This window comes from Pteropus vampyrus, unplaced genomic scaffold (genome assembly GCF_000151845.1).
Source record: "Pteropus vampyrus isolate Shadow unplaced genomic scaffold, Pvam_2.0 Scaffold307, whole genome shotgun sequence".
NCBI lineage: Eukaryota > Metazoa > Chordata > Mammalia > Chiroptera > Pteropodidae > Pteropus > Pteropus vampyrus.
In genome coordinates this window covers 2,090,618-2,115,318 of record NW_011889088.1, presented here as the reverse complement: position 1 = coordinate 2,115,318, position 24,701 = coordinate 2,090,618, and the positions used below count along the sequence as shown (strand labels likewise).

Sequence of the window (24,701 nt, the reverse complement as noted above, 5' to 3'; positions counted from 1 at the left end):
AAGAATCGTTAGATTAAAACAGACTTGAGGGATACATTATAGACTTTATTTGGATCCTGATCTGAACAGACAATCCTATTGGAAAAAATTTTATAAGATAGTCAGGGAAATATGAACACTGACTAGATATTGGCTGATATTAAGGCATTTCTATTAATTTTTTAGGTGTAATAATGTAATTATAGTTATGTTTTTAAAAAGAGTTCTCATCTTTTAGAGATACATATTCAGATCACTTACAGATGAAATGATATGACACTAGGGATATTTTTCAAATAATTTGGGGTACGTAGGTGGTTGAATATAGATGAAACAAGAGTTGATAATTGTATAAGTTGGGTGATGAGTACATGGGAGTTCATTATACTACTCTCCATTTCCATATGTTTGAAATTTTCCATAATAAAGTTTACAAAATGAAATGCATATACATAAATTTGACAATTATGAGTAGCATTTTGAGTTTGGTATAAAAAGATAACTATTATTCAACAAATATTACATATCAGGACTAATAACTAACCATTTGGAGAAAAATATAAAGTTAGCTCTCTCCCACTAAAGCAGTATTAAGGTGGATTAGAGATTTTATTTTTTTATTTTTTATTTCATTTATTTATTTAGGTGAGGCAACCCTTGGTTGACCTCACAGATTGCAACGACATGTCAGTTTACAATCTCTTATTTTTTTATTTTTTATGCCTACACCACCTAGTCTTCCTAGGTTATCTCCCATTCAAGTAGTAACCAAGCTGACCCTGCTTAGCTTCTGACATCAGAAGACATTGGGCTTGTTCAGGGTAGCACGACCGTAGATGGATTAGAGATTTTAATGTTAAATACATACACCACACAAAAGTATTAGAAGAAAATAGATGTAAATAAAAATTACACATTAGGATTAATAAAACAATACTAAAAATGGTTAAATGAGATAAAAGAGTAGAAGGCACTAAGGTGAATGAGACTAGAAAAGTCGATAAATAAAAGATGGCAAAGAAGGAAAATTTTGGATGCAATTTATCCAGAGTAAACCAATGGCACTAGGAACAAACACACAGGAAAAATGATAAATGATGAAACACCTGATAATATCTATAGAGGAAACAAAAAGAGCAAGATGAACTTTCCCCTTTTTTAATAAAGAGATAAATGAGTAGGCAAAGGGAATAATGTTGGGTGAAACCAAGATGATAATATTCTCTATACCTAGTATGCCCTTGACTTTTACCATGAAGAATGACTTTATGGGAGAAGCTCAAAAATGAATAAAATTCAAAGAACATAACCACTGTGGAAATAGTCATGAAGGTTTCACCAAAGAGGTAGGACAAATCTGGGGCTTGAAAAAAATGTAGAAAGAGTGGAAAGAACATTCCAGGTGTGGGTATCTCATGAACAAGGCAAAGAGGAGCCCAGCAAGACTGATTCGGAGGACAGAAAGAAGCCAGATCTGACCAGACTTCAAAGCTTCAGAGGAAAGTAATTACTGAGAGGATGTGAAAATTTAAAAAGTTAATTACAGACAGATGATGGATAAGTTCTAGAAGCTGGGCTTACAATATTAAACTTAATTTCACTTACTATTACCAGCATAGAAAATAGTAATGAAAAAATAAAAGAGATACCTTATTACTTCTAAAGAAACCTTCAGCTTTCAGGGTTTTACTGGGCACAGTAAGAAGACGCAAATCATTGTAGCAGCGTTCCAGCACTATTCTCATTGTTTCAGCAGGTAAATGGATGGCCTAAAATGAAAATAATTTAATAAAAAAGTACTCTTTCAAGAATATCATTCTACAGCAGAGCTCATCATATCACTGCCTTATTTAGAAAAACAAAAAACCTACCTCCTATTGCTTACCTATTAAATAGAGCCCAAACTTCTGTGTTTACTATTTAAATAAGAACTGAATTTATATTTCCAGGCATGTATTTTACAATGATCCAGCCAAACACACATGGCACTGTTATGTCAACTTGCCTCACACCTTCTTACATCTACACTTTTGTCAATCTGTTTCTTCTTTTTGAAGCGTCCTTCTCTAACTATAGTTGTTTCCTAGCTAAAATATTGGCTCCTTGAAGTAAATATTAATTCCTGTATCTTACTCATAACTATCACACAGTGCTTTGTACAGAGCACTCAAAAATATTAACTGACCAATTTTAAGACTTACCTTTGATATAAGTTGTTTGAACTCTGTAACTGTTTGATTTAAGTAAGCACGAACAGTGATAGGAGCAGCTACAGATTCTGCCTTTAGATCAACAACATGAACTTTCACCATAACTTCTGTCACATTTGAAAAACATAAAAACATAACTGGAGGTTATTTCTCAAAATGTATTTCACATGAGCATTCTTAATGCGTTTCTAAAAGACAGCAAAGGTAACACTTTTTCTAATTATCAAGATGGTAGATGAATGTTATACATGTATAATACATGTTAAAATTTCTCTTTCACAATTCATTGCATTACAAACAAACATATATAAATGGAACTGAGATTTAATAAAAACAGAAAAAGTTGATGTCCCTGGGACCTGCAGATATGGAGAGGATGGAGAAAAAGAAAAATTGCTGGAAGTGATGTATTATGAAACCACCTCTTCAAGGAGATTTTGAGAAACAGGTTCTATAGGAATATAATTTTTTTGGCTGAGGATCTTCTTTATAAATGGGGGTAGGGGAAGGAAGAATGATTCAATACTGAAGAAGAAAATTTTCACTGAACACACTATAAGCTAAAAGTTTTATTGCTTTTTTTTTTAAATCTTGTATATAGCTCTTTGAAAGCAATCTAGAACCTAATTCCAAACTTAATGCTGATTACTTCCCAACCTATCAAAATTATTCTATATTTTAAGAACATATAAAAAATTAAAATGAAATTCATTTCTATAAACAAGAAACTTTATAAGAATCTTAAGCCCAACACTACTCAAAATACTATAAAATTCCTTACCTCCAGGTTTATAAGACTGAAAAACTTGATCAGGTTTTCTTGTCTCCAACAGCAGATCAAACATGTATGTTGACTTAACTCCACCTAGTAGAAGTCCCATTGGTGTATCTTCTTCTCCTTCATATGATCTTTCAAGATAATCATGAAACTCATCATATTTAACAAGGCGACAGCAATCCACGGGTATTACCTCTTCTAAATCCATCATCTAAAAGAAAATGACGGTGGGGAGCGATATATATTTTAGTCTTATGTGTTTGAACAAACAATAAAATCCATGTTTATGATATGCATCAAAGCTCAAGACATCAAAGTTAAAGGCACAATTTAAATGCTATTTTTACATAACCATATTTAATTATCTCTCAAATCATACAATGTATGCACTAATACATTTTAAAGACATTTTTCATTTTTAAAAAGTTAACATTCTAAACTTCAGATGAACTCAAAATCAATGTATTACAAGCTATTGCTCTGTAATCACTAAGCTAGAAACATAAGAGGAAAACAACCAACCAGAATATGCATCTTTTGTTTTTTTAACCCAGTTTTGGGAAGAACTGGTAACATGTACCTAGTAACTATCTTCCTAAGTACAGGAAGACATCATGCCTCATAGAGCCATCAAAAAGGCTGTATCTTCTATGTCTCTCAAGTGCTTCCCCATTCCTCTTTGTGGATTATGCCCTTCAAGATCAGCCTGCAGAATACCTACAGTTCAGGGCACAGGAATCACTATCATAAAATTTCCCTTTAGCCTATGTCACTAATAGCTGGCATACCCTAGATGCAATATCTCTTCAATTGGAAATGAACTTCCTGAAGAAACAGTAGGATTGCTCAGAAGTATTTAATTTTTATTTAAGGTTCGTGATTGTGGCTTTAAAGAAAAACGTTTAAGCCTTTGTGTATCCCCAGTGACCTCTACCAACCCTACTTTTGTTCCCAAAGATGAGCTCTGTTCTTGGTACATAAGACTGATTTATTTCTCTGTTCCATTTGACTCTTTATATTTGTGAACTTTTACTTTTTAAGACAATATTCTTTTCTTTCTGCATTGAAAACTGATGGAATATAAACTACCTTTATTACTGTGTAAAACTGTTAAGACATTTTTTCCATTTTAGTCTCATTTGGTTTCCCTATGGCTTTGCATAAGATGATGCTTGCAGTTTACCATCATGTTTAAAGGATTTTTACTTTAATTAGGTGAATCCAGTGCCACTCATCCATTTTATTGTTTGTTCATTTCTTTACTCATTCACACACCTATCCAATTTTGACTCTCCTATATACTAGGCAAAAGTATAGGAAATGCAATTGTGAGCAAAACAAGAACACTCTTCACCCTTATAAGTGCTTACAGTTTAGTGAGAGACAGTGACATTAATTAAAATAGTCACACAATGTAAATTTTCAATACTGATAAATGCTATGAAAGACCAGTTACCTAATATAAAGTGGGTCTCAAACTTTAGTATGCTTAAAAATCACCTGAGATACTTGTTTAAAAGGCATATTCCCAGGCACCAACACAGAAATTCAGATTCATTTGCAGGAATTATTTTTTTTTTTTAAACAGGAATGTGATTCTGGTGCAAGTTATGCTGGATCACACTTTGAGAAACAATGTCAGCTATCTTGTATACTATTTCTAGTTCTACCATTGGTTTTATATATAATTATAAATGAAGTGATGCAGTAAGTAATTTTTTCTCTAGGTAACGACTGTTTAATTTCAGTCAGATGATGTTAAACTTTATATGGAAAAGAAAACATTTAAGTATCACAGATGACTATTTAGAAAAATCTGGTTAAAGGATGCTTCCCTATTTGCCTTTCTATTTTTTTTTTTCCTAATTTCAATGCATAATAAAAAAAACTTTAAAAAATTCAGAATGCACAAAATACTGCATAATTTGATCAGTAAGTCATTAGTTGATAAGCAAATCTCACAAAACAACTTCATCCTATTTGCCTTTCTACATGCACTAATAATTTTTATTCTAATAATTCTTAGAATAAAAATGCAAACTTCTATTCTTACAAAGTCTCTAATTTCATTTTACACTATTCTATTCTCATTCAAGACAATCTAAACATAATGCCCTTTTTATCAGTTTCTTGATCATGCCAAGTACTTCCTCACCTCAGTTTTTACACATGCTATTACCTCTACTTAAAATATTCTTTCCCAACTTTTTGGCTGTCTCCTTCTCATGGTTAAACTCTCAGAAAAAATAATCTCAATATACTACTGATTTACTTTAAAACATCTAAACAATAAAATATTTGCACAGTTTTTCAAAATCAACTGAGTATGTTCCAAAAAAGAGGTATAAACTACACTCTTTAAAAGATATATGACTTAAATGGGCTATCAAAGTTACTGCAAGTGCTTCTATTGCTATTGACTGAAATGAAAACTTTGGGAAATACATTAGGTACTGTTGTCTAAGATATCAATAATGAAATGCCAATGGTGCAATTAAACATACCTTGTAAGCCATTTCTACTGCTTCTTTTAATGTCTTATCCTTATGAACCTCCAACTTATTTTCCATCATTACTTGTTTCACAGGATGCAAACAGAATAATTTTATCTAGAAATTGCAAAACAGGATCATTAACTCGGCAGGTCATGAGTTAAAGCTTAATACCTTTATAGAAAGCATTTTTTTCCTAAGTCAAATGTTATAATTTTTAAAAAACATAATTGGGCTCATCCATTCTGGTGTCTATTCTTCTCACTTAATAATTCAATGACTATATCTCATGTTATAAAAAAAATTCAGAAACATCAATTGTAACGACTGTATGTTTCTTTATAAGCATATATTATAATTTATATAATCATTCCTCTACTAATATACATTCAAGTTGTTTCCAACTTTTTCCTAGTTTGGAAAATACTGTGATGAATGTCCTTGCAGTCAAAATTTTATAGCATCTGTAATTATCTTGTCAGGTAATATTTCCTTAAGAGAATTATATGTAAAAGAATATCAATTTGCTTAAGGCTCTTAATAAATTCCACTCAATTTCTGTGCAGAAAGGTTTCACAAATTTATTCTTCTTGAACACAGTAGCAGAATGTGACAATGTTCATCTCATTGTAACCCCAACAACACTGAGTATTATCGCTACACGTGTTTTTTTATGCATAAAATAAAACCATTTTACCTCAGTAATATAGTTGGTTACCCTGCCTAATGATCAAGATACTGTAACTGTCTACAGAATCAACCCAATGAGTTAGTTATGAGAACTACACAGTTAAGCAACCTTCAATAGCACGTTAATTAAAAGTAAAATTATGAAATCTAACCTTGCATGTATTGCGCTCGATTTCTCGTTGCCTCTTTTCTTGTTCTTCCAATTCTCTCTCTCTCTGAACCAAGTTTTTAATATGTTCTGGATATTCATCTACTTCTAGAAATTCTATTAATAATAACAACAGAATAAGACACTGTCACTGAAATTGAGCTTCCTTTATTTAATTTTGTTCTACTATGTTCCCATAGCATATACTTCTACTATAGCTCTCATCAAAATATCTCAATTACACAAATCTCTCAACTTGGACATGAACTTTTTCCAGGCAAGGGTAAAAGAGGCAGTTGATAATGACATGTGGTCAGGTCTCATATTTTAAAAAGCCATATATTTATCCATAATAGCTCTTGGCTCCAGGAAACTCTAGTATATAGGTAGATTAAGATTTTTAGCATAAAAAAGTTTCTCTGAAATTTGGAAATAAAATAATTTCTGATTTCAAATAGTGCTGTCACCATCAAATTCTCCAGATCTTGGTTTCTTCAGTTAATTACCAGCACCTACTCCACAGTTATTGCCTAGGATATAATAAAATGTAATAAATGCTATTGCTCCTGCTACTATTATTTGTTTATTTGTTTGCTATTATTATTTGCTATTCTTTATTATTATTCATTAATACAATTATCTTTTCTTTGTCTCAAAGTAGTCTTTTTGCTGCCTTCAAAAACTTCATGAGTAACTCAAAGTACTAAAAGTAGCAATATGGTCTACAGCCATGCCACCCTGAACAAGCCTGATCCCGTCTGATCTCGGAAGCTAAGTGGAGTTGGGCCTGGTTAGTACTTGGATGGGAGACCACCTAGGAAGACCATATGCTGTAGGCGTAAAAAAAAGAAAAAAATAAGTGATTGTAAGCTGACAAAGTCCTTGTAATCTGTGAGGTCAACCAAGGGTTGCCTTGCCTAAAAAAATAAAAAATAAATAAAAGTGGCAATATGAGATTATGACACTGTTTAATAAAGCCAGTGATTATTCGGCATTAAACAGGGAGGACGATTTATTTATTTAAAAATATCATGCCTCTATGGAAAGTAAAAATTTTAGAAATGAGCTTTAATTCCAAAAATATTCCATGTGATACATATGGCGCCCTCTGGTGCTTCATCACAAAACTAGAGTTGGGGAGTAAATAAAGGAAAGCTGAATTATTGCTGTAGTGGAAATAATCTGGAATGCTGGATGCCATAGAGAAGGACATATGAACTACAATTCTGGCTCTGCCTCCAGATAGCTATGACATTGAACAAGTTACTCTTTGAATTACAGTTTCTTTAACTGTAAAGTAAGAATGATTACTGCTCCTCTGAAATCTGTTCTAAATGACTTATAATTTCCTTTATTTTTCATTAATTACACAGTAAATTATTAAAAAGCCACTATATGACAGACCTGGGACTATACTGTTGGTGAAAAGATAAATAAGTCCTAACTCTTGCATCAACTGAATTCACAATCTAATGAGGGTTTACAAAAATGTAAACAAAAATAGTATACTGCTTAAAACAGACTTACTCATAGCATGGTAGTTTCTAAACAAAGGGAAAATGTTAAAAATCAATGACAGTGGTTCTACTATTTTAATTATGAAAAGATTATAAGCAAACACATCATCTCTGTATACTCTGTATGTACACACACACACACACACACACACCCACCCATTAGCAATACTACTTCAGAATCAGAGTTAGCATGTAAAAACGGACTGTGATTCTCAAAAGTAATTACAAAAATACATAAATAAAAAAAATAAAGGATGCATTTTAGACTCATAAAACTTCACTTGCTTTTTAAGCAAATAAAGATATTTAACTCTAGTTCTTAAGAACATTTCGAGAGTGGTAAGTGGGACGTTTACCTAATCTATGTCCCCATTCAAAGCATTTAGATATTAAAATCCCCAAAACACTTGTAATAAAAAAAAAGCAATAATAAATTTGAGTTTTTACAATGTATTAGACCTGATGTTGAATGCTTAAAATGTTAATTTTTTTGTAACAGCCCTATAAAATACTATAATTATTCCTATTTTACAGATGTGGAAAGTAAGAGAAAAGTTAAAAAACTTGGTCTGGGACATGCGGCTAGTGAGTTATGACTGCTACACAGGTCTGGTGGTTGTCATCACTGAACCAAGCTACATATAATACAGCCTTACTGCAAATAAACATCTAGTTTATTTAATGTAGAATATGTTTTTTTCCCTTAGTGTATTAAAAAACGGTTCAATTTTTTTCAAGTGTTTTTACCAGTTGGTATCATCTCATAACAGTAATTACAATTAATTCTTCTATGCATTAAAACAACTTAATTGTCCTAACATTTAAAAATGATTATCTGGGTTTATAAAACTTGCAAAAGAAATTAGTTTAAAATACAGATTAAAATCAAATAATTATATGTTAACATACTTGCATTTCTTGCTGGATCCTTCAGTCTATATATCAGCATATATGCATTTGTGGAGCTAGTAAAAATATGAAAAAGATTAATGGGTCAAAAAGTAGATTGTAAAGATTCCATTTTCTAGCATCAATCATGTATTTAAAATAATAGTTTTCTGTTGTTTTAAACAATTAAAAAATCATATAACTGTTTTTGGAGAGGTTCAACATCTAAGAAAATAAAATCTACTATGCTTTTATGGACACAGTTATGAGAAGATTCCATAACTCCTTTTGGTAATATAGTAAAGTCTTCAAAAAACCACTGTCCTGGAATAATAACTACGATTAAGTCAGGAGTCGGCAAATTTTTTCTGGAAGGGCCACATAGTAAAAGTCTTAAGATTTCACAGGCCATGTGATCTGTGTTGTAATTAATGTTGCTATAGTGGGACAAGATCCACATACAATATTTAAACAAATAAGTAGAGTGTTGTTTCAATAAAATGCTATTTCCAAAAACTGGAAGCGGGCTGGATTTGGCTCATGGGTTAATAAGTTTGCTGACCTTTGGGTTAAATCTTTTTAATGGTAAAAACCGTTAAGAAGGTATAATTAATTCTAATTTATAAACACTAAAAATTAGGAAGTTATTTACCTTGCAAAAGCACTGGAATAATATCCTCTGCTTCCTGAAGATCCACCATGAGTTTTCTTAATGTCCTCTTGTGTTATCTAAAAAATTGTTACACTATTTACTTTTTGGTAAAATCTATAACACCATTACTTTGATGTCAATATGTAACCCAATTTTTAACTTCAGAGTTAAATAAAGCACACAGATAACCAATTCACAAAACTTAATCATAATCGGTGGCTGCTACCAACCAATCAGTTCTAGTGCCACATGAAGGCTAAGGGCAAGAAAAATTTGGGAGTCTATCTCTGGAAACAGCAAGCTCCAAACACGACTCGACATGACACAACACAACACAACCAAGAAATAACAACAAAAAACACAGCAGGAAATTTACTGAATGCAAAAACAAAAGACTGATTTGGTATGCCTTAAAATGCTTCGCTGGACACATTCAAGCTCCCATTTCAATAAACCCTGCTATTGACAGAAACATCTCTACTCTTGTCTTTTAGAATAATAACCTTAAAAAACCCCTCCTTACCCTGCTGACATGTTGATCATTGAAGCTGTACCACTGCTCATCACTGAATGACTTTATACAAGCATAATAATGACCACCAGCAGCACTCCCTGAATGAACCATAACGGAGAAGAGCTCATAGATCAAGGAATTCTAAGGGAAAAAATAAAAGTAACTCAGAAGGAGAGAAACACAAAACCTTTATTTGTAGTTTCTATTCTCTATTAATACACAGTGGTTACAAGTTAGTTGTTCTATATATTTATTATAGGTTAACTTTAAGATAATTAAAATAGCAAGTCACCGCATAATTTTATATGACACAAGTTTCACAAGTTTCATTCATTGTATTCCCTTCACATTTTAACTAAGCTAAACCTCTGGAACTATGCATATCTGAAATATAAATTTATTTGTTTATGTAAAAAAGAAAATAGTAGTCTGAAATTTTAGAAGCAGGTGCAAATACAAGACTGTTCTGATACGAGCAGTCAAGATCAAGAAATCCCAAATAACATTGTTTTTTATTCAAATAAGATTCTACTTCTTATACAGAGGAGCTAGGGATATAATGATTTGGAATATCTTTTAATGTATTTATGTAATATCTGTGATAGAGTGATCTATTGATTTGACATCTCTCAGGTATGTGAAGCTGGTTCAACAGTAGAAAACCAATCTATGTAATCCAGGTTAAACAAGAAAAATTACATGATCATATCAACTAACTCACTAGAAGCATTTGACAAAATCCAATACCTATTCATGATGAAAACTCTCAATGAACTGGGAAGAGGGGAACCTCCTCAACTCGATAAAGAATATCTATAATAAACCTAGAACCAACATCATACCTAAAGATGAGACTGAACACTTCCCTCACGAGACCAGAAACAAGGCAAGAATGTCTTCTCACCACTCCTACTTAACATCGTAAGAGAAGTCCTATCAGTATTGTAATAAGACAAGGAAAGAGACATATTGTCTAGGCAGAAAAACAGGCACAGGGTTGAACTTTACTCCTGAGCTAAAGTGTGCCAACCCTTGCTTGAATGCAATGTTCTTTATACTAAGTTATAATGCATTCCTTACGTTATTTATTTCATAGCATTCACACTCAATTATCTTCCTAAAAGAAACAGATAATTTTAAAAAGTAAAGGGCAGTAGCAATAGTGGTGAGAATAATGGTCTTGGTCTAAAAATATTTTCGCAAGTGAAATGCTATTCTCAATTATATAATGTGACTCTGTAAGACCTGAGCTAGTGAAAGAAATGGTTTGATAAAATGTTAAAACTCATTGACACGGCGATAAAAAATATTCTATTCTACAGAATATCCAGTTTCGTAGTTTTAAAATTATAATCCATGGACCTATATCATTTTTTGAAGTGCCTTAAGGGCTATCATGGGTGGGGTGTAGGGGAGAGGAAGAAGACTGAAGGCTTTGTCTTTCCCCTACTTCTAAAAGATCTGTTCAATTATTAACTGTTTCATAAAAGGTTCCATAGCCAAAATTTTCAAAATCAAAAGTTCTAGTCTAATGTTTTCATTCTGCTATATGGGAAAACTGGTAAGATATAAGATTTAGAGGCTTACTGCAATTTTAAAGGCAGAAGTCTAACTACTAGACCCTTTCCATACCACAGCCTAGCTTGCTTACATAATTACAGTTCGGCCTCCCAGAAATTAATGACCCCATCTGTAAGAAGTTTTTCCAAAGTTTAATTATGAGCACATAAATACATAAAAAACAATACCTTAAAAAGTCTTAACATTCAAAAATTAAACTTCTTTTAAAAATAACTTAATCAGTCATGCAGATATAGTTATATATAGCAGCTCAGAGATTACATTATTCTCTCAGTTAAAAACCACAAACTATAAAAAGTACCTTACCTTTTCAAGACCAGGTTTTGAAAGCTTTTCAGTCCCACTATTGCTTTCGAGGCAGATCCCTTCATCAACACCATCATCATTGGAGAAATCATTGCTCATTTGATCACTGTGACAACTGCCTTCATTTTCTGCTCCACTGTCAGTGCAACTTTCAGTCTGAGGAGATTTCTTAATAAAACATAATTATCTTACAATTATAACGTAAATAAAGGGAAAATATATACTAAGTAAAACTTTTTATTTATATGCTGTTAACCTCATCACATAAAATTTAAGCTATTATTAATACTTATTTTACTTTAAGTAAATTTAGTTTCTCTTAAAAAGTGAGGCTTTAAATAAAAATAAAACAAAAAAGCATATTTTAAACGTATTTCTATTAATGTCCTTAAAATTCTAATACAACAAATTACTGATTCAGAATTTATTAAACCCCATTTGTTTACAACTGCAAAGTAACAATATAAAATGATCATTTCTTTCACCTAAATCCACAAAAGCAGAGAACCTAAGGTACCAAATGAGCTTTTTTTTGTTCTCAAATTCCAAAAGACTATCATCTTTTCATGAATAAAAAATTCAGTTCAGTTTATCACTGTGCTAGGCAATTATAGACAATTAGAAAGAAAAACAAGACATTGTATCTATTCTCAAGAATTTTATAGTCAAGTGTTTGGAGGTGAAAATGTAACAAGAATCATACTTTTCAATGCTCTTATGATTTTTAAATCTCTTTTATGCAAATTTAAATGGAAGTAATCTACTTTTTAGAAATCCTCAAACAACTCTTTCCCTTTTCCTTTAATACTTTATATACATATCTAAAAATGTTTTTATTTAAATAACTTAAGAATTTTTCTCTAAGGCATTGCAATAGAAGCTCCTGAATTAACCAAGCAATATAAAATAAGCACTGACTGCTTGTTTGCCAAGAACTTTGCTGTAGGGACTGCATCTAACACAAAGTCCTCATTCTTCGAGAAAGTTTGGTTCAAGGGAAAATGGAAGTGAAAACCAACTTTAGAACTCTACACTAAGCCCCAAAAGAGCATTTCTTTAACTTCTTTAACTAAGCCAGAACATCTCTTCTCCCAAGAAATGAACTTAGAATTCCTAAAAGTTCCTGCCAAACTTTATTTCTAGGTTTCCTTCCTTTGGAAAAGATTTCCCTTTACAACAAATATATTAGGAATATACAGAAGACTGATCTAACATTGATCTCTGTTTGAGTAAGAATCCTACAAAGATTATATCTCCTTTGAAAGTTTGGTATACTTTAGGTAGATTTCTTAGCTTAAGCACAAGAGTTTGAGATATTATTTTAAATTAAACCTTTCAATACGTTACTTGGTCACAGGTACCATTCAATGAACATCTACTTTATCTAAGGAACACTCTTCTTAAAAACCTATAAAACTAATTATCATCCTTACTTTACAAAGAAAGAAAGTGAGGCTCCAGAAAGATTGCTCTTCTATACATTAAATAAACTTGATGAATATTTAAAATTATTTTTGAGCTTCTGGGAAAAGGCATTTTTATAACTTATAGTAATCAGTTCCAATCAGAAAAAAAAATGCTTCATTAAAGTTTTGAGAATATGCATCTATCACTCTGAAACAACTACGTTAATTATAAATATTCCTCATAATGAAATTATAAGCATTTTCAAAAGAATAGAGTGGGACATTATGAATCTTTTATTGGATAAGGAAAGAGGAACCTAAAGAATTTGGGAGGTCAATGAGTGGAAGAAATTGATGAGCTTTATCTGTGTACTTCAAAGTCCCATCCTCAAACTACTTAAATAAAATTTTAATTTTAAAAAAATTAGAAAAGGAAAAAAGGCAAAATACTTTTCTTTTCTATCTTTCTAACCTATCCAATTTCAGAGCAGGCAAACCTTATGTGAGAACAACCCAGAAATCTTAATCCTTGAAAAAGACACTAAGACAAATATAAGAAATTAAGGCCATCCTTTTTGCTTGTTCATATTCATTATGTATTTGTTCTTTGTTTATGATGTACCACAAAGGGCAGCCCACCTTTAGATTGGTTTGTTTCGATAACTGAGAAAGTTATGAAACATAAGATTATCACTCAAATTAAAGAAATAATTCCAAAGTTTCAGATCCTTTTTGTCTTTTCAAGGAATATCATAAGTTACTTTGACCAAGCGAGAATAAATGAAATATAATTTATGGTGGACAGGAAAAGCTTATACAAAGTTAGTTCTTTTTATAAAACTTGGCATTAGAAAATAAGGAAAGGAAAAGCTTCCATCAAGAAAACACTCTAAATAACATCAGTTACCCCAAATACCTTTTTTAAACATGCCTGACCAAGTGGCTTAGTAAACAAATCTTATAAGAAATTATAATAAATCTTTACCTCATCTTCAACATCAATAAATGTACTCATATCTAGCTCTTCAGGAAATGTCATCCGATCATTCAATTTGATCCTGTGCATGGTTGTATAATCAAAATCAAATCTTTTCAATTGTAAGGTCAGCAGATAAGGGAAATGCAAAAACCGAAGGCCCTAAAAAAAAAAAGGAAAGGAAAGAAACAGAAAAAAGAGGGACCTATTAAATATTGACTATATCTCAGGTAATTAAGTATTAATTTCTACATGGCATCTACCTTTCGTGCATCACACTTCTTCTTACAACGTTCACAAAAATATTGATTTGGGCCATCCAGGATCTCTGGCTGAATAAATGCATGCAATGCTTCTTCCTAGTTAGAAACAAAAATTGTGTCATAATTACTTAAATATAATATTAATGACAAAGTCCTGAATATAAAAACATTGCTTAATGGTTAGAAAATTAGTTTAGTTAAAAATGGTTTGAAAATGAAAAAATGATAAAAAATTAAAATGTTATTATAAAAACTGAGCAAAAATATAATTACTTATTTTATTCTTCATGAGATCTGCCTTTCCGACTACTGCACATCAGTCATTACTACCTAATTTTTACTGACTTTATGTTGTGGTGTTTGGCTAAGTAATCTAATAAAAACCCTCAGTCTTTAGATTAAAAAGCAAATCCATACTTTTTAGAAAAGCAGTTACATGTAGCACTTCAATCTTCTTATAAAAAGAGACATTTTAAAACTATGTAGTAACACAAAACTATGAAGAATTCACACTATTCATACACTTAGAAATCTAATAATCATCCTAATCACTATATTTAGGGTCAGTGATCCACCACTGCACTAGTTACAAAGGTTGAAAAACATTGTGCTATCTTCTCACACAATGTCTCACAATAGACCTGTCATATACTGCTCCATTTGAAAATGTATAATGAGAGCTACTGGATTGTTCACCTAGTAGAATCATGTGGTTCTTTCCCCACACAGCCTTAAGACAGAAGCAAGAAACTTTTGAATACTGTTGAGGAATAAGTGGGCACAAAATTAATTTTTATTTTAATTTTTAATCACTAATTTCTCACAATCAAAAAAATGAACTTTAGTTAACACAACATACAAGATTGCATAATCCAAATTTCATTTGATGTCATCTCTTTTCTCCACATATGGTCTAAGCAGAACTACTGACATTATTTATTACATATAAAGAAAAAGAAATGGAATCATTAAGACAAAATATCTTTAAATATCTGTTGTTCATTAAAAATAAATACAGGAGCTTGATCTGGCAAAATGGACTTAGTTGTAAAACAGCTGGCAAAGCTTATAAAAACTACTATCCACATATTGTTTGACAAAGCTCATTTTGGAATAAGATCAAAAATATGAAAAAATATTAAAAATGCTTCTAATTTTATCCATTTCCTATTTGTTCTCAAAACGCAAGGAAGACCAAAGGTGAGAGAACCAATTAGCTGGGGGGTGTCCACATGACCAAGGATTTTATTGAAGTCACAAGAAAGGACACATTTAGAATTTTTTTTTCTCTAAAGTATAGTTTAAGCAGAAAAAAGGCAAATTCTGTAAAAAGAAGGAAAAGTTTCAGAGACATCGCATCTATAGCTTAACATAGAATTATATCAAATTTGTCAAGTTTTCCAAATAGAAGTAATTTGAACTGGTAAAATAGTCAATATCTAAAAAAGAAATCGAGCAGTGGGGGTTGGGGAGTGGAGAACAAGGAGAGTGAAAAATTATGTAACTTAAATCCTACTTTGGTAAGCTAAGGTATGTGTGTATTGGTCTCTGGTTTACAGTTCATAGCTAGAGCTACCGTCTTTTTTTTTTTTTTTTTAGAGTCGGAGAAAAGTTTAAAGAACAGAAAATTCCTATAAACTCTTTACTCAGACTCACCAAGTTTTAACATTTGCTACCGTTGCTTTATCATTATCCCACCCACATGCACATTATGTATTTTTCGGAACCACTTGAGAGTTGGTTCACACATTATGCTTTTCCTCTTAATATTTCAATGTGACATTTTAAAAACAAGAATATTCTTAAACATCAGTTAACAAATTCAGAAAAATTTAATATCGGTAAGTGCTTTCATCAGTCCATATTCCAATTCTGTCAATTATCCTAATGTCTTTTGTAGCTTTTCTCCCTATCCAGTAGAGAAAGGAATTCAGGATCACAGATTGCATTTGGCTGGCTGTCTCTTCAGATTCTTTTTGTATGGAACAGTTCCAAAGCCTGCCTTTCTTTCATGACATTAATATTTTTTTGTAGAGGCCAGTTATTTTATAAAATGTTCCACGACTTGCGTTTCTCTGATGCTCCTCATGATTAGATTCAGATTATGCATTCCTTTCTAGACTACTAAATTAATGGTGTGTTCTTTTAAGGGTATCACAGTCCTAACTTCAGTCACAGCTAGGGTGTTGTTCACTATAAAATTATCATTTTTCCTCCTTGTAGCTTATAAACAATATGTAAGGAGACCTTGGGAGACCATGTAAAAATCTTGAGCCTTAAACTTTCCATCCTAGATTTAGCATCCACTTATAGATTCTTGCTTAAACCAAATTTTAATGTAATGCTTGCTTTATGAACCAACTTGAAAATCTTTTTCTTTTAATAAAGGCAATTTAAGTCTACTCATATTTGGTATGACTAATATGTTGTGTCTCATCTCAGTCACTACTGTATGATTACTGTGTGCATTAAGTAATATTTACTGTTCCTTTCTCTACATGGTATGTTTACTTTTTTTTATATTTTCTTTTGGTACTTAGGGAGGTTAGTAATTTTGTTTTAGTACATTTACACTTTCATTATTGTCCTTAATTCTCTTTATGTTCTCCCTTCTTACTTAAGCTTTTAGTGTTTAGTCTGCCATTTCTAAATGGTACTATTTTCCACCTATTCAACAGTCTATGATCTTATTCTACTTTCCTTTTTCTCTTTCTTATCCTTTTTTTCAGAATATTCTTTGTACTTTGTTTAACATAAAACACTTCAGACTATTCTACCTCTGTTCTCACCCTTTTAAAATTTAATATTTATTTTTACAATTTTAATTAGTCCTTAATTCTCTAATTCAATAAATCAAATGCTCAGTCCTTTTGCTGGAGCTCTCCTAGTGATCTCTTAGTTGGATGGAGCTCATCCTCTAATAAATTCCTCAGGAAGGGCTCATGATTACAATATTCAGTGAGTTTTTCAATGTTCAAAATTGGTTTTCTATTGCCATCATAACTGAAGGAAAATTTGGCTAGATACCAAATCCTTGGCTTATACTTTCTTTGAATTTCTTGAAACTGCTATTCTGTTGCCATGATTTGAATGTTACACCTCTTAATGGCAGTCCAATTTATCCTTAAAGTTTAATAGTTTGCTAAAACATTTCTCACAGTTGATCATTCCAGGTCAATGGTGGGCCCTTCAAAAGGCAGATTTAAATTTCCCTTATTCCCAGAAAGTTTCCCTGGAATATAGTTTATAAGTTTTGTATCACTGTTGTTTTTACACTTCAGGCTCCAGTTATGTTGGACTTCTTTTGCTGGTTTTCCCTTAACAATTATTCTGAGATCCTTCTTTTTCAATCTAATTTTCAGTTGATGTTTCTTAGATTTTCATTCCATTCTATTCTCTCTCAAACACTTTATCATTTATTCATTTCTAACAGTTTTATCTTTTTCTTTCCTGAGTTTAACATTCATTGAATTTCTTGTAATTTTCTTTTTAAAACTCCATTTCTCTCCTTAAATTTTTGGATACCAGATTGTTTTGCTCGTTTGAGAATATCTGACTTAGGCTAGAGTACTGTTCTACTCCATACTATTCTACTTTGTGGTTATTTTCCTGAGGGTTTTGTGTGTGTGGGAGGAGGGAGGCAGATTTTCATAAGCTGAAAAGATTTCATACATATTTTGTTTTCTTCTAACAGTGGTTCTAAGTCTGATTTTTTCCCTACTCATTTTGTGGATAGCATTCCTTAGTTTGAGAGTATCTTATTTTATCAACTCAGTGAAGTGCAATTTATTGAATTGGTAATGGAAGGGGAAAGGTTGGTCTTCTCTCATTGTGCAGGATCTTTTCTTTTTCTTTTTCTTGTTTTCTCTCACTTGCTAAGGCTTGGAGGCACCCCTTCTGTTTATTTCCTTCTCCAAAAGCAAAATTCTTCCAAAGGCTGTCACTTCTAATCCCTCTCACTCTAAAACTCCTTCCCTGTAGTTGGTGCTATAAACTATAAAGTTCAATCTATGTTCACTATTTTGGCACATAACTGTTGTACTTCCTCTTTTTGAGGGTGGTTTTTCTTTGTTTTGCTTAAGTCCTTCGACCCCCTCTGATCTGTTTCATACATACAGTCTCTAAAGTTTCCCACTCCACACTCTCCACATATATACTTGCAGCAGCAGTGGTACCTCTGTTGGAACTTGGTGGTTATTTTGCTACTTAAGCGGTAATTTAAAGTTCATGATATTCTATCGCCTAGTAATGCAAAAGGAACACAAATGAAACCCAACTAATGTATACCTTCTATGGGTTTTTTGAGAGAATGTGTGGAGGTAGCCACCATTATCCTTCAGACTGAGAACCAGTTAAAGCTATATTAGTAAGTTTTCTTCAATTTCTATATTAATAAGTTTTTATAGCTTATTCTAGCTTTTTTTTTAACAAGTTGTCACCAGGATAACTGTAATTAAGGTTAGTTATAAAAATTAGCTTCAATTCATCTATCCATTCAACAAATAAATATATGTGAATGATATGTAAATGGACTAATGTGGTTATATACATTTATCCTCAATGTGAAGTACAAGATAAATAAAAATCATGCCAAACTATATTATGAATACTAAAAAGTTATGGATCATAAAAATGGAACAAAATATTATAAATGCTGTACCATTATTCTCTCACACACATAAACTGTACTGCTTACCATGAGCTGTCATCTTGAGTGTGTTAAATTCATGTATCATGTTTCTAAACTAGCTTTGGGTTGAATATGATTATTCTTTATCATTCCAAAGCGAAGATAACAATTTTATTTTCTACAACTTACACAGTATACAAAATGTAATTTTGTGCATTTTTTAGGACGTAATTTTCACAGTTCAGAATAGAATATAGAGAATTCTTATATCCTTAGTTCTCCAAATAAAAAATACTGGTTATCACAATTTTTAATGCAGAAAATCTAAGCACAGCACAATCAAAATATATAGCCAAGGAATGGTACTGTCTATAAATCTCATTTTTCTTTTTCCTCTTAACCTATATATAAATTCTTTCTCCATCAATGTCTATTTTATTTTAAATGGAGACATATTAAATTTTGATATTTTATTTTTCAAACTGAACAAAGATAAATCAGAACCACCACTGATAACTATTTCCTAACTGACGTTCATGTACTTAGCAATTTTGTGCTACTGATATATAGCAGCAGATATATGCAACTATCTTCCCAGGATATATTAATATACATATAATGTGTTTTTGTTTTGTTTAGGAAAATTACTCCAAATACTTTCACCTAACCTATCCACTTATTTTAATTGCAATTTTTGAGATAAATGTAGATTTGCATACAATTATAATAATAGAGAGAACTCTTGTATACTTTGCCCCGTTTTCAATGGTAACACTTTATAAAACGATAGCATAATATCAAAACCAGGATATCGATATTGATGCAATTCACCTTTCTTATTCAGATTTTCCCAGTTTTAGTGTACTCATTTGTCTGTGTATGTGTTTTTAACTTATATACAATTTTATAACCTGTATCGATTCATGTATCTACTATGAGTCAACAGACTGAACAGTTCCTACACTACAAAGATGTCTTACGTTGACCTTTTACAGTAATCAACTACCAGTCCTCCCCCAACCCCACCAAATCAGTAAGCTCTGGCAATGATTAATCTGTCTCCTAGTTTTAAAATGTTGTCATATCTGAAATATTATATAAATGGAATCATACCATATGTAACCTTTTGGGATTGGCTTTTCCCCACTCAGCATAATTCCTTGGAGATTCATTCAAATTTTTGTGTATCAATAATTTGTTCCTTTTTGAGTATTGTATGGTTTATATGTACAAAGGTGTGTTAAACCATTCTCTTACTGAAAGATACCTAGGCTGATTCTGGCTCTGGGACATTAAAAGCAAGCCACTATGAATATTTGTGTACAGGTTTTTGTGCGAACATAGGTTTTCATTTCCCTGGGATAAATACAAGAGTACAATCGCTGGAATTTATGGTAATTGCATGTTTAGTTTTCCAAGAAACAACCTGTAGCGTTTCACATTCCCAGCAAAAAAGTATGAGTGATCCAGTTTGTCCACAATGATGCCAGCTTTTTGTGCTGTCGTTATTTTTCATTTTAGCCATTCTGTAGGTAGTGATATCCTCATGGTGGTTTGAATTTGCACTTCCCTAGTAATGTTGAACACTTTTTCCTGTATTTATCTGACATGTGTATATCTTTTTGGATGAAATGTTTATGTCTTTTGCCAACTGTCTAAATGGATTGTTTGAGTTTTTTTTTTTACTACTGTGTTTTGAGACTTCTTTACATATCCTATATACTAGCTCTTTGTCAGATATGTGGTTTGCAAGTATATTTTCCCAATCTATAGCTTCTATTTTTATTCTCTTCACATGAGCTTTCAAAGAGCAAAAAATTTTTAATTCTGATGAGTTCCAACTTATTAATATTTCCCATTATGGACAGCTCTTTTGGCATCAAATCTAAGAACTCATTGCTTAACCCTATGTCTGAAAGATTTTTTTCCTATTTATATTTCTATAAGTTTATAATTTTACACTCTACTATGATACATTATGAGTTAATTTTTGTACCAGACATGAGGTTTATGCATAGGATTTTTTTGTGTGTGCATATAGATGCCCAATTATTCCAATACCATCACTTTTGTTTCTCAAATATCCGCTGGGCATATTTGTGTGGCTCTATTTCTGGGTTTTCTATTCGGTTCCACTATAATCTATTTGTTTATTCCTCTACCAATACCACAGAGCCTTGATTACTATAGCTACATAATAAGTCTTGAAATCAGGAAGACTAATTTCTCCAACTTTATTCTTCTTTTTCCAAATTTCTTTTAGCTATTCTAGCTATTTTAGTTCCTTTGCTTTCTACACAAATTTTAGAAATAGCTTGTGCCATCAAAAAATCTTGCCAGATTTTGCAAGAAATTTTATCAAAACTATAATTTGTAGAAAACTGACATCTTTACTATGTTGACTCTTCTAATCGATAAGCACAGTATCTCTCTCCATTTATTTAAATATTCTTTTCAGTTTATAGTTAGTTTCCAACACAGAGGTCCCAGTACATATTTTGTTAGATTTACACCTAAGATTCTTTTCTACAATTATATATGGTATTGTGCTTTTAATTTCACTTTCCACATGTTCTTTGCTAGTATTTTAAAATACGATAGATTTTTGTAAGTTTATTTTATGTCCTGCTACCTTGCTAAACTCACTTATTACTTCTAGGATTTTTTTTTGGTAGATGATTTGGGAGGTTTTACATAAAATGTTATTGTGTTATCTAAAAAGGGGTAAGGAACACTTAAAATTCTTCCTTTAATTTATATGCTTTTCATTTCCTCTTCTTGCCTTATTGTGTTGGCTAGGACTTCCAGTACTATACTGAATAAGAGTAGTGAGAGCAGACAACCTTTGCCTAGACAACCCTGACGTTCTATGGGGAAAATATTCAGTCTTTCACCATGAAGTGTGATCTTGGCTGTAGGTTTTTTGAGTATGTTCTTTAACCAGTTGAGAAAATTACCCTTTATTCTTAGTTTTTGAGAGTTTGCATCATGAGTAGATACTGAATTTTGTCAAGTGATTTTTCTGAGTCAATTGATGGAACATGTAAATTTTATTCTTTTGCCTGTTATTATGGTATATTAGCTCATTGATTTTTAAGTACTGATCAGCCTTGAATCTCTGGAATGAACTCTATTTGGTCATGGTATATAATCATTTTTATATATTGCTTAATTCTATCTGCAATATTTTGGTAAGGATTTTTCCATATAGATGCCTTAAGGATACTGGCTTGGTCATAGTTTTGGTGTTGTTGCTGTTTGTTTTAACGGTCTTTGGTTTAATATCAGGATGAAACTAGCTTCATAAAATAAATTGGAAATGGTTCGCTCCATTTCTATTTTTTGTAAGAGACTGTAGAACTGATGTTCACTGCTCTAAAATGTTTCGTCCAAGCCTCCAGTAAAATCATCCGACTTGGAGATTTCTGATTTGAGAAATTTTTAATTATGAATACCTTAACAGTTACAGGGCTACTGAAATTATCTATTTCATACTGATGAGTTGTAGTTTGTCCTTTTTAATGCGCTGGTTCATTTCATCTGAGTTATCAAATTTATGTGTGTGGAGTTGTCTGCTGTAGTCCCTTATTATCCTGTTGATACCTGCAAGGCCTATAGTGGTATTCATTTAATTTCTGATACTGGAAATTTCTGCCTTCTCTCCTTCTTCTTTTTCTCTGTTGGTCTTGCTTACAAGTTTAAAAATTGTATTGATCTTTTCAAAGAATTAGTTCTTTGTTTTGTTCATTTTTATTGTTTTCAATTTCACTGTTTTCTGTTCTTTTATTTTGTCCTTTCTTCTGCTTGCTTTGGGTTTCTTTTGCTTTTCTTTTTCCAGAATAGGTGGGGCTTAGATTATTAATTCAAAACTTTTTCTCCTTTTTACTAACGTAAGCATTTTACTAAATATTAGCATTTAATGCTCTAAGTTTTCCTCTCAGTACTGCTTTAGCTGCATCTCAAAATTTTTCATATTATATTTTCATTTAGTTCAAAGTATTTTTTAAAAAATTTCCCTTTAAACTTTCTCTTTGACTCATGGATTATTTAGAAGTGTGTTATTTATCTTTCAAGTATTAGGTGATTTTTCAGTTATCTTTCTGTTAATGATTTCCAATTTGATTCCACTCTGGTTGGAAAACACACACTTTATGAGTTTAACGCTTCTAAATTTGTTGTGTCTTTTGTTTTACGACCCAGGGTATAGTCCATCCTGGTATAAAGTCCATGGGCACTTGAAAAGAATGTGTACTCTGCTATTGTTGAGTGCGAATTTTTATAAATGTCAACTAGATCCTGTTAGTTGCTGTTGTTGTTGAGTTCTATATGTTAGCTAATTTTCTGTCTAAGAGATTCTACCTATCAATTATTGAGAAATGGGCCTTGAAGACTCCAACTACAATTATAGATTTGTTAATTTCTACTTTCAGTTTGGGCAGTTTTTGCTTTAAATATTTTGTAGTTCTATTTATTCGATACACATTTATGGCTTGCTATCTTCTTGATAGTATTTTATCATTATATAATGCCTATCTCTGTCACTAGTAATTTTCTGTGCTCTAAAGTCTACGTTTTCTGATATTAATATAGCCATTTCTCATTTCACTTGATTAATGTTTATATGAATATTATTTTCCTTCCTTTTCCTTTCAACCTGTCTATACCAATATATTTGAAGGGAGTTTTTTGTAGATAGCGTACTAACTACTCCGTCATGTTTTTTAATCTAATATGCTGATCTCGACCTTTTAGTTGGTATAGTTAGACCACTTACATGTAACTAAGTCCGCTATTTTAGTTTGTTTTTTTCTTTCTCCTGTCTTCCTGTGGATTACCTGAACATTTTAAAAATTCTATTCTGATTTACTTGTAGTATTTCTGAGTGTATTTCTTTTTCAGTAGTTGTTCTAGGTATTACATACACGTAAGTTAACAGTCTACTGGTATCATCCTTTTACCAGTTCAAGTGAAGCACAGAAACTTTACTTCACTGTATGTCTTCTTACCCTCTTCCATTTACAATGTAATTGTCTTAAATATTTCCCTTACATGTATTTAGAATCACACTAGGCAGCATTATAATTTGGTTCAAACTTCAAACATAATTAAGAAAACTCAGGAGAAGGAAAGTCTATCCTATTTACTCAGATTTTTGTTTATCGTGTTCTTCCTTCATTTCCTAATGTTCCAAGATGTCTACCTTTTATCATTTCCTTTCTGTTTAGAAAACTTTCTCTAAACATTTTTTAAAGTTAGGTCTGCTGGTGACAAATTCTCTTGATGTTCTCTCATCCAAGAACGTCCTGATTTTCCCTTCATTCCTGAAGAATATTTCCCCTGAGTATAAGAATCTAGTTAACAGTTCTTGTCTTCTAACACCTGAAAAAATGTGCCACTTCCCTCTGGCCTCCGTAGTTTTTCCTGACAAATCTGCTTATAAAAAATAAGAGTGTTTTTCCTCTATAAGGATGCTCACTTGCTGCTTTCAAGATATTTTGTCTTTAGTTTTCAGAAGTCTGACTATAATTGGCTTTGACAGACTTCCTTTGGCTGTATGGGGTTTGCTCAGCTTCTTGGATCTACTTTTGCCAAATCTGGGGACTTTTCAGCAATTATTTCTTTGAGTATATTTCCAGCCCTGCCCTTTTTATCCTCTTTTTCCAGGACTCCG

The 24,701-nt window shown here is 31.8% G+C and overlaps 1 protein-coding gene and 1 pseudogene across 4 annotated transcripts in view; one reads left to right on the top strand and one right to left on the bottom strand.

Annotated features, from left to right (window-relative positions):
* Window positions 1–24,701, bottom strand: part of USP47 (ubiquitin specific peptidase 47) — a 100,627-nt gene that overhangs the window by 15,865 nt on the left and 60,061 nt on the right. For 3 of the 4 annotated variants that reach the window (XM_011377261.2, XM_011377262.2, XM_011377264.2), the window contains 11 exons: window positions 14,401–14,496; window positions 14,147–14,299; window positions 11,756–11,923; window positions 9,878–10,009; window positions 9,355–9,431; window positions 8,724–8,779; window positions 6,302–6,414; window positions 5,472–5,576; window positions 2,971–3,178; window positions 2,181–2,296; window positions 1,629–1,748 (listed from right to left, as the gene is read on the bottom strand). In XM_011377261.2, the coding sequence (XP_011375563.1) occupies window positions 1,629–1,748; window positions 2,181–2,296; window positions 2,971–3,178; window positions 5,472–5,576; window positions 6,302–6,414; window positions 8,724–8,779; window positions 9,355–9,431; window positions 9,878–10,009; window positions 11,756–11,923; window positions 14,147–14,299; window positions 14,401–14,496 (1,344 nt within the window). The remainder of the gene's footprint in view (window positions 1–1,628; window positions 1,749–2,180; window positions 2,297–2,970; window positions 3,179–5,471; window positions 5,577–6,301; window positions 6,415–8,723; window positions 8,780–9,354; window positions 9,432–9,877; window positions 10,010–11,755; window positions 11,924–14,146; window positions 14,300–14,400; window positions 14,497–24,701) is intronic. The other variant, XM_023521603.1, reaches the window with a different exon arrangement.
* On the top strand, window positions 7,018–7,136 carry LOC111730334 (annotated as a pseudogene).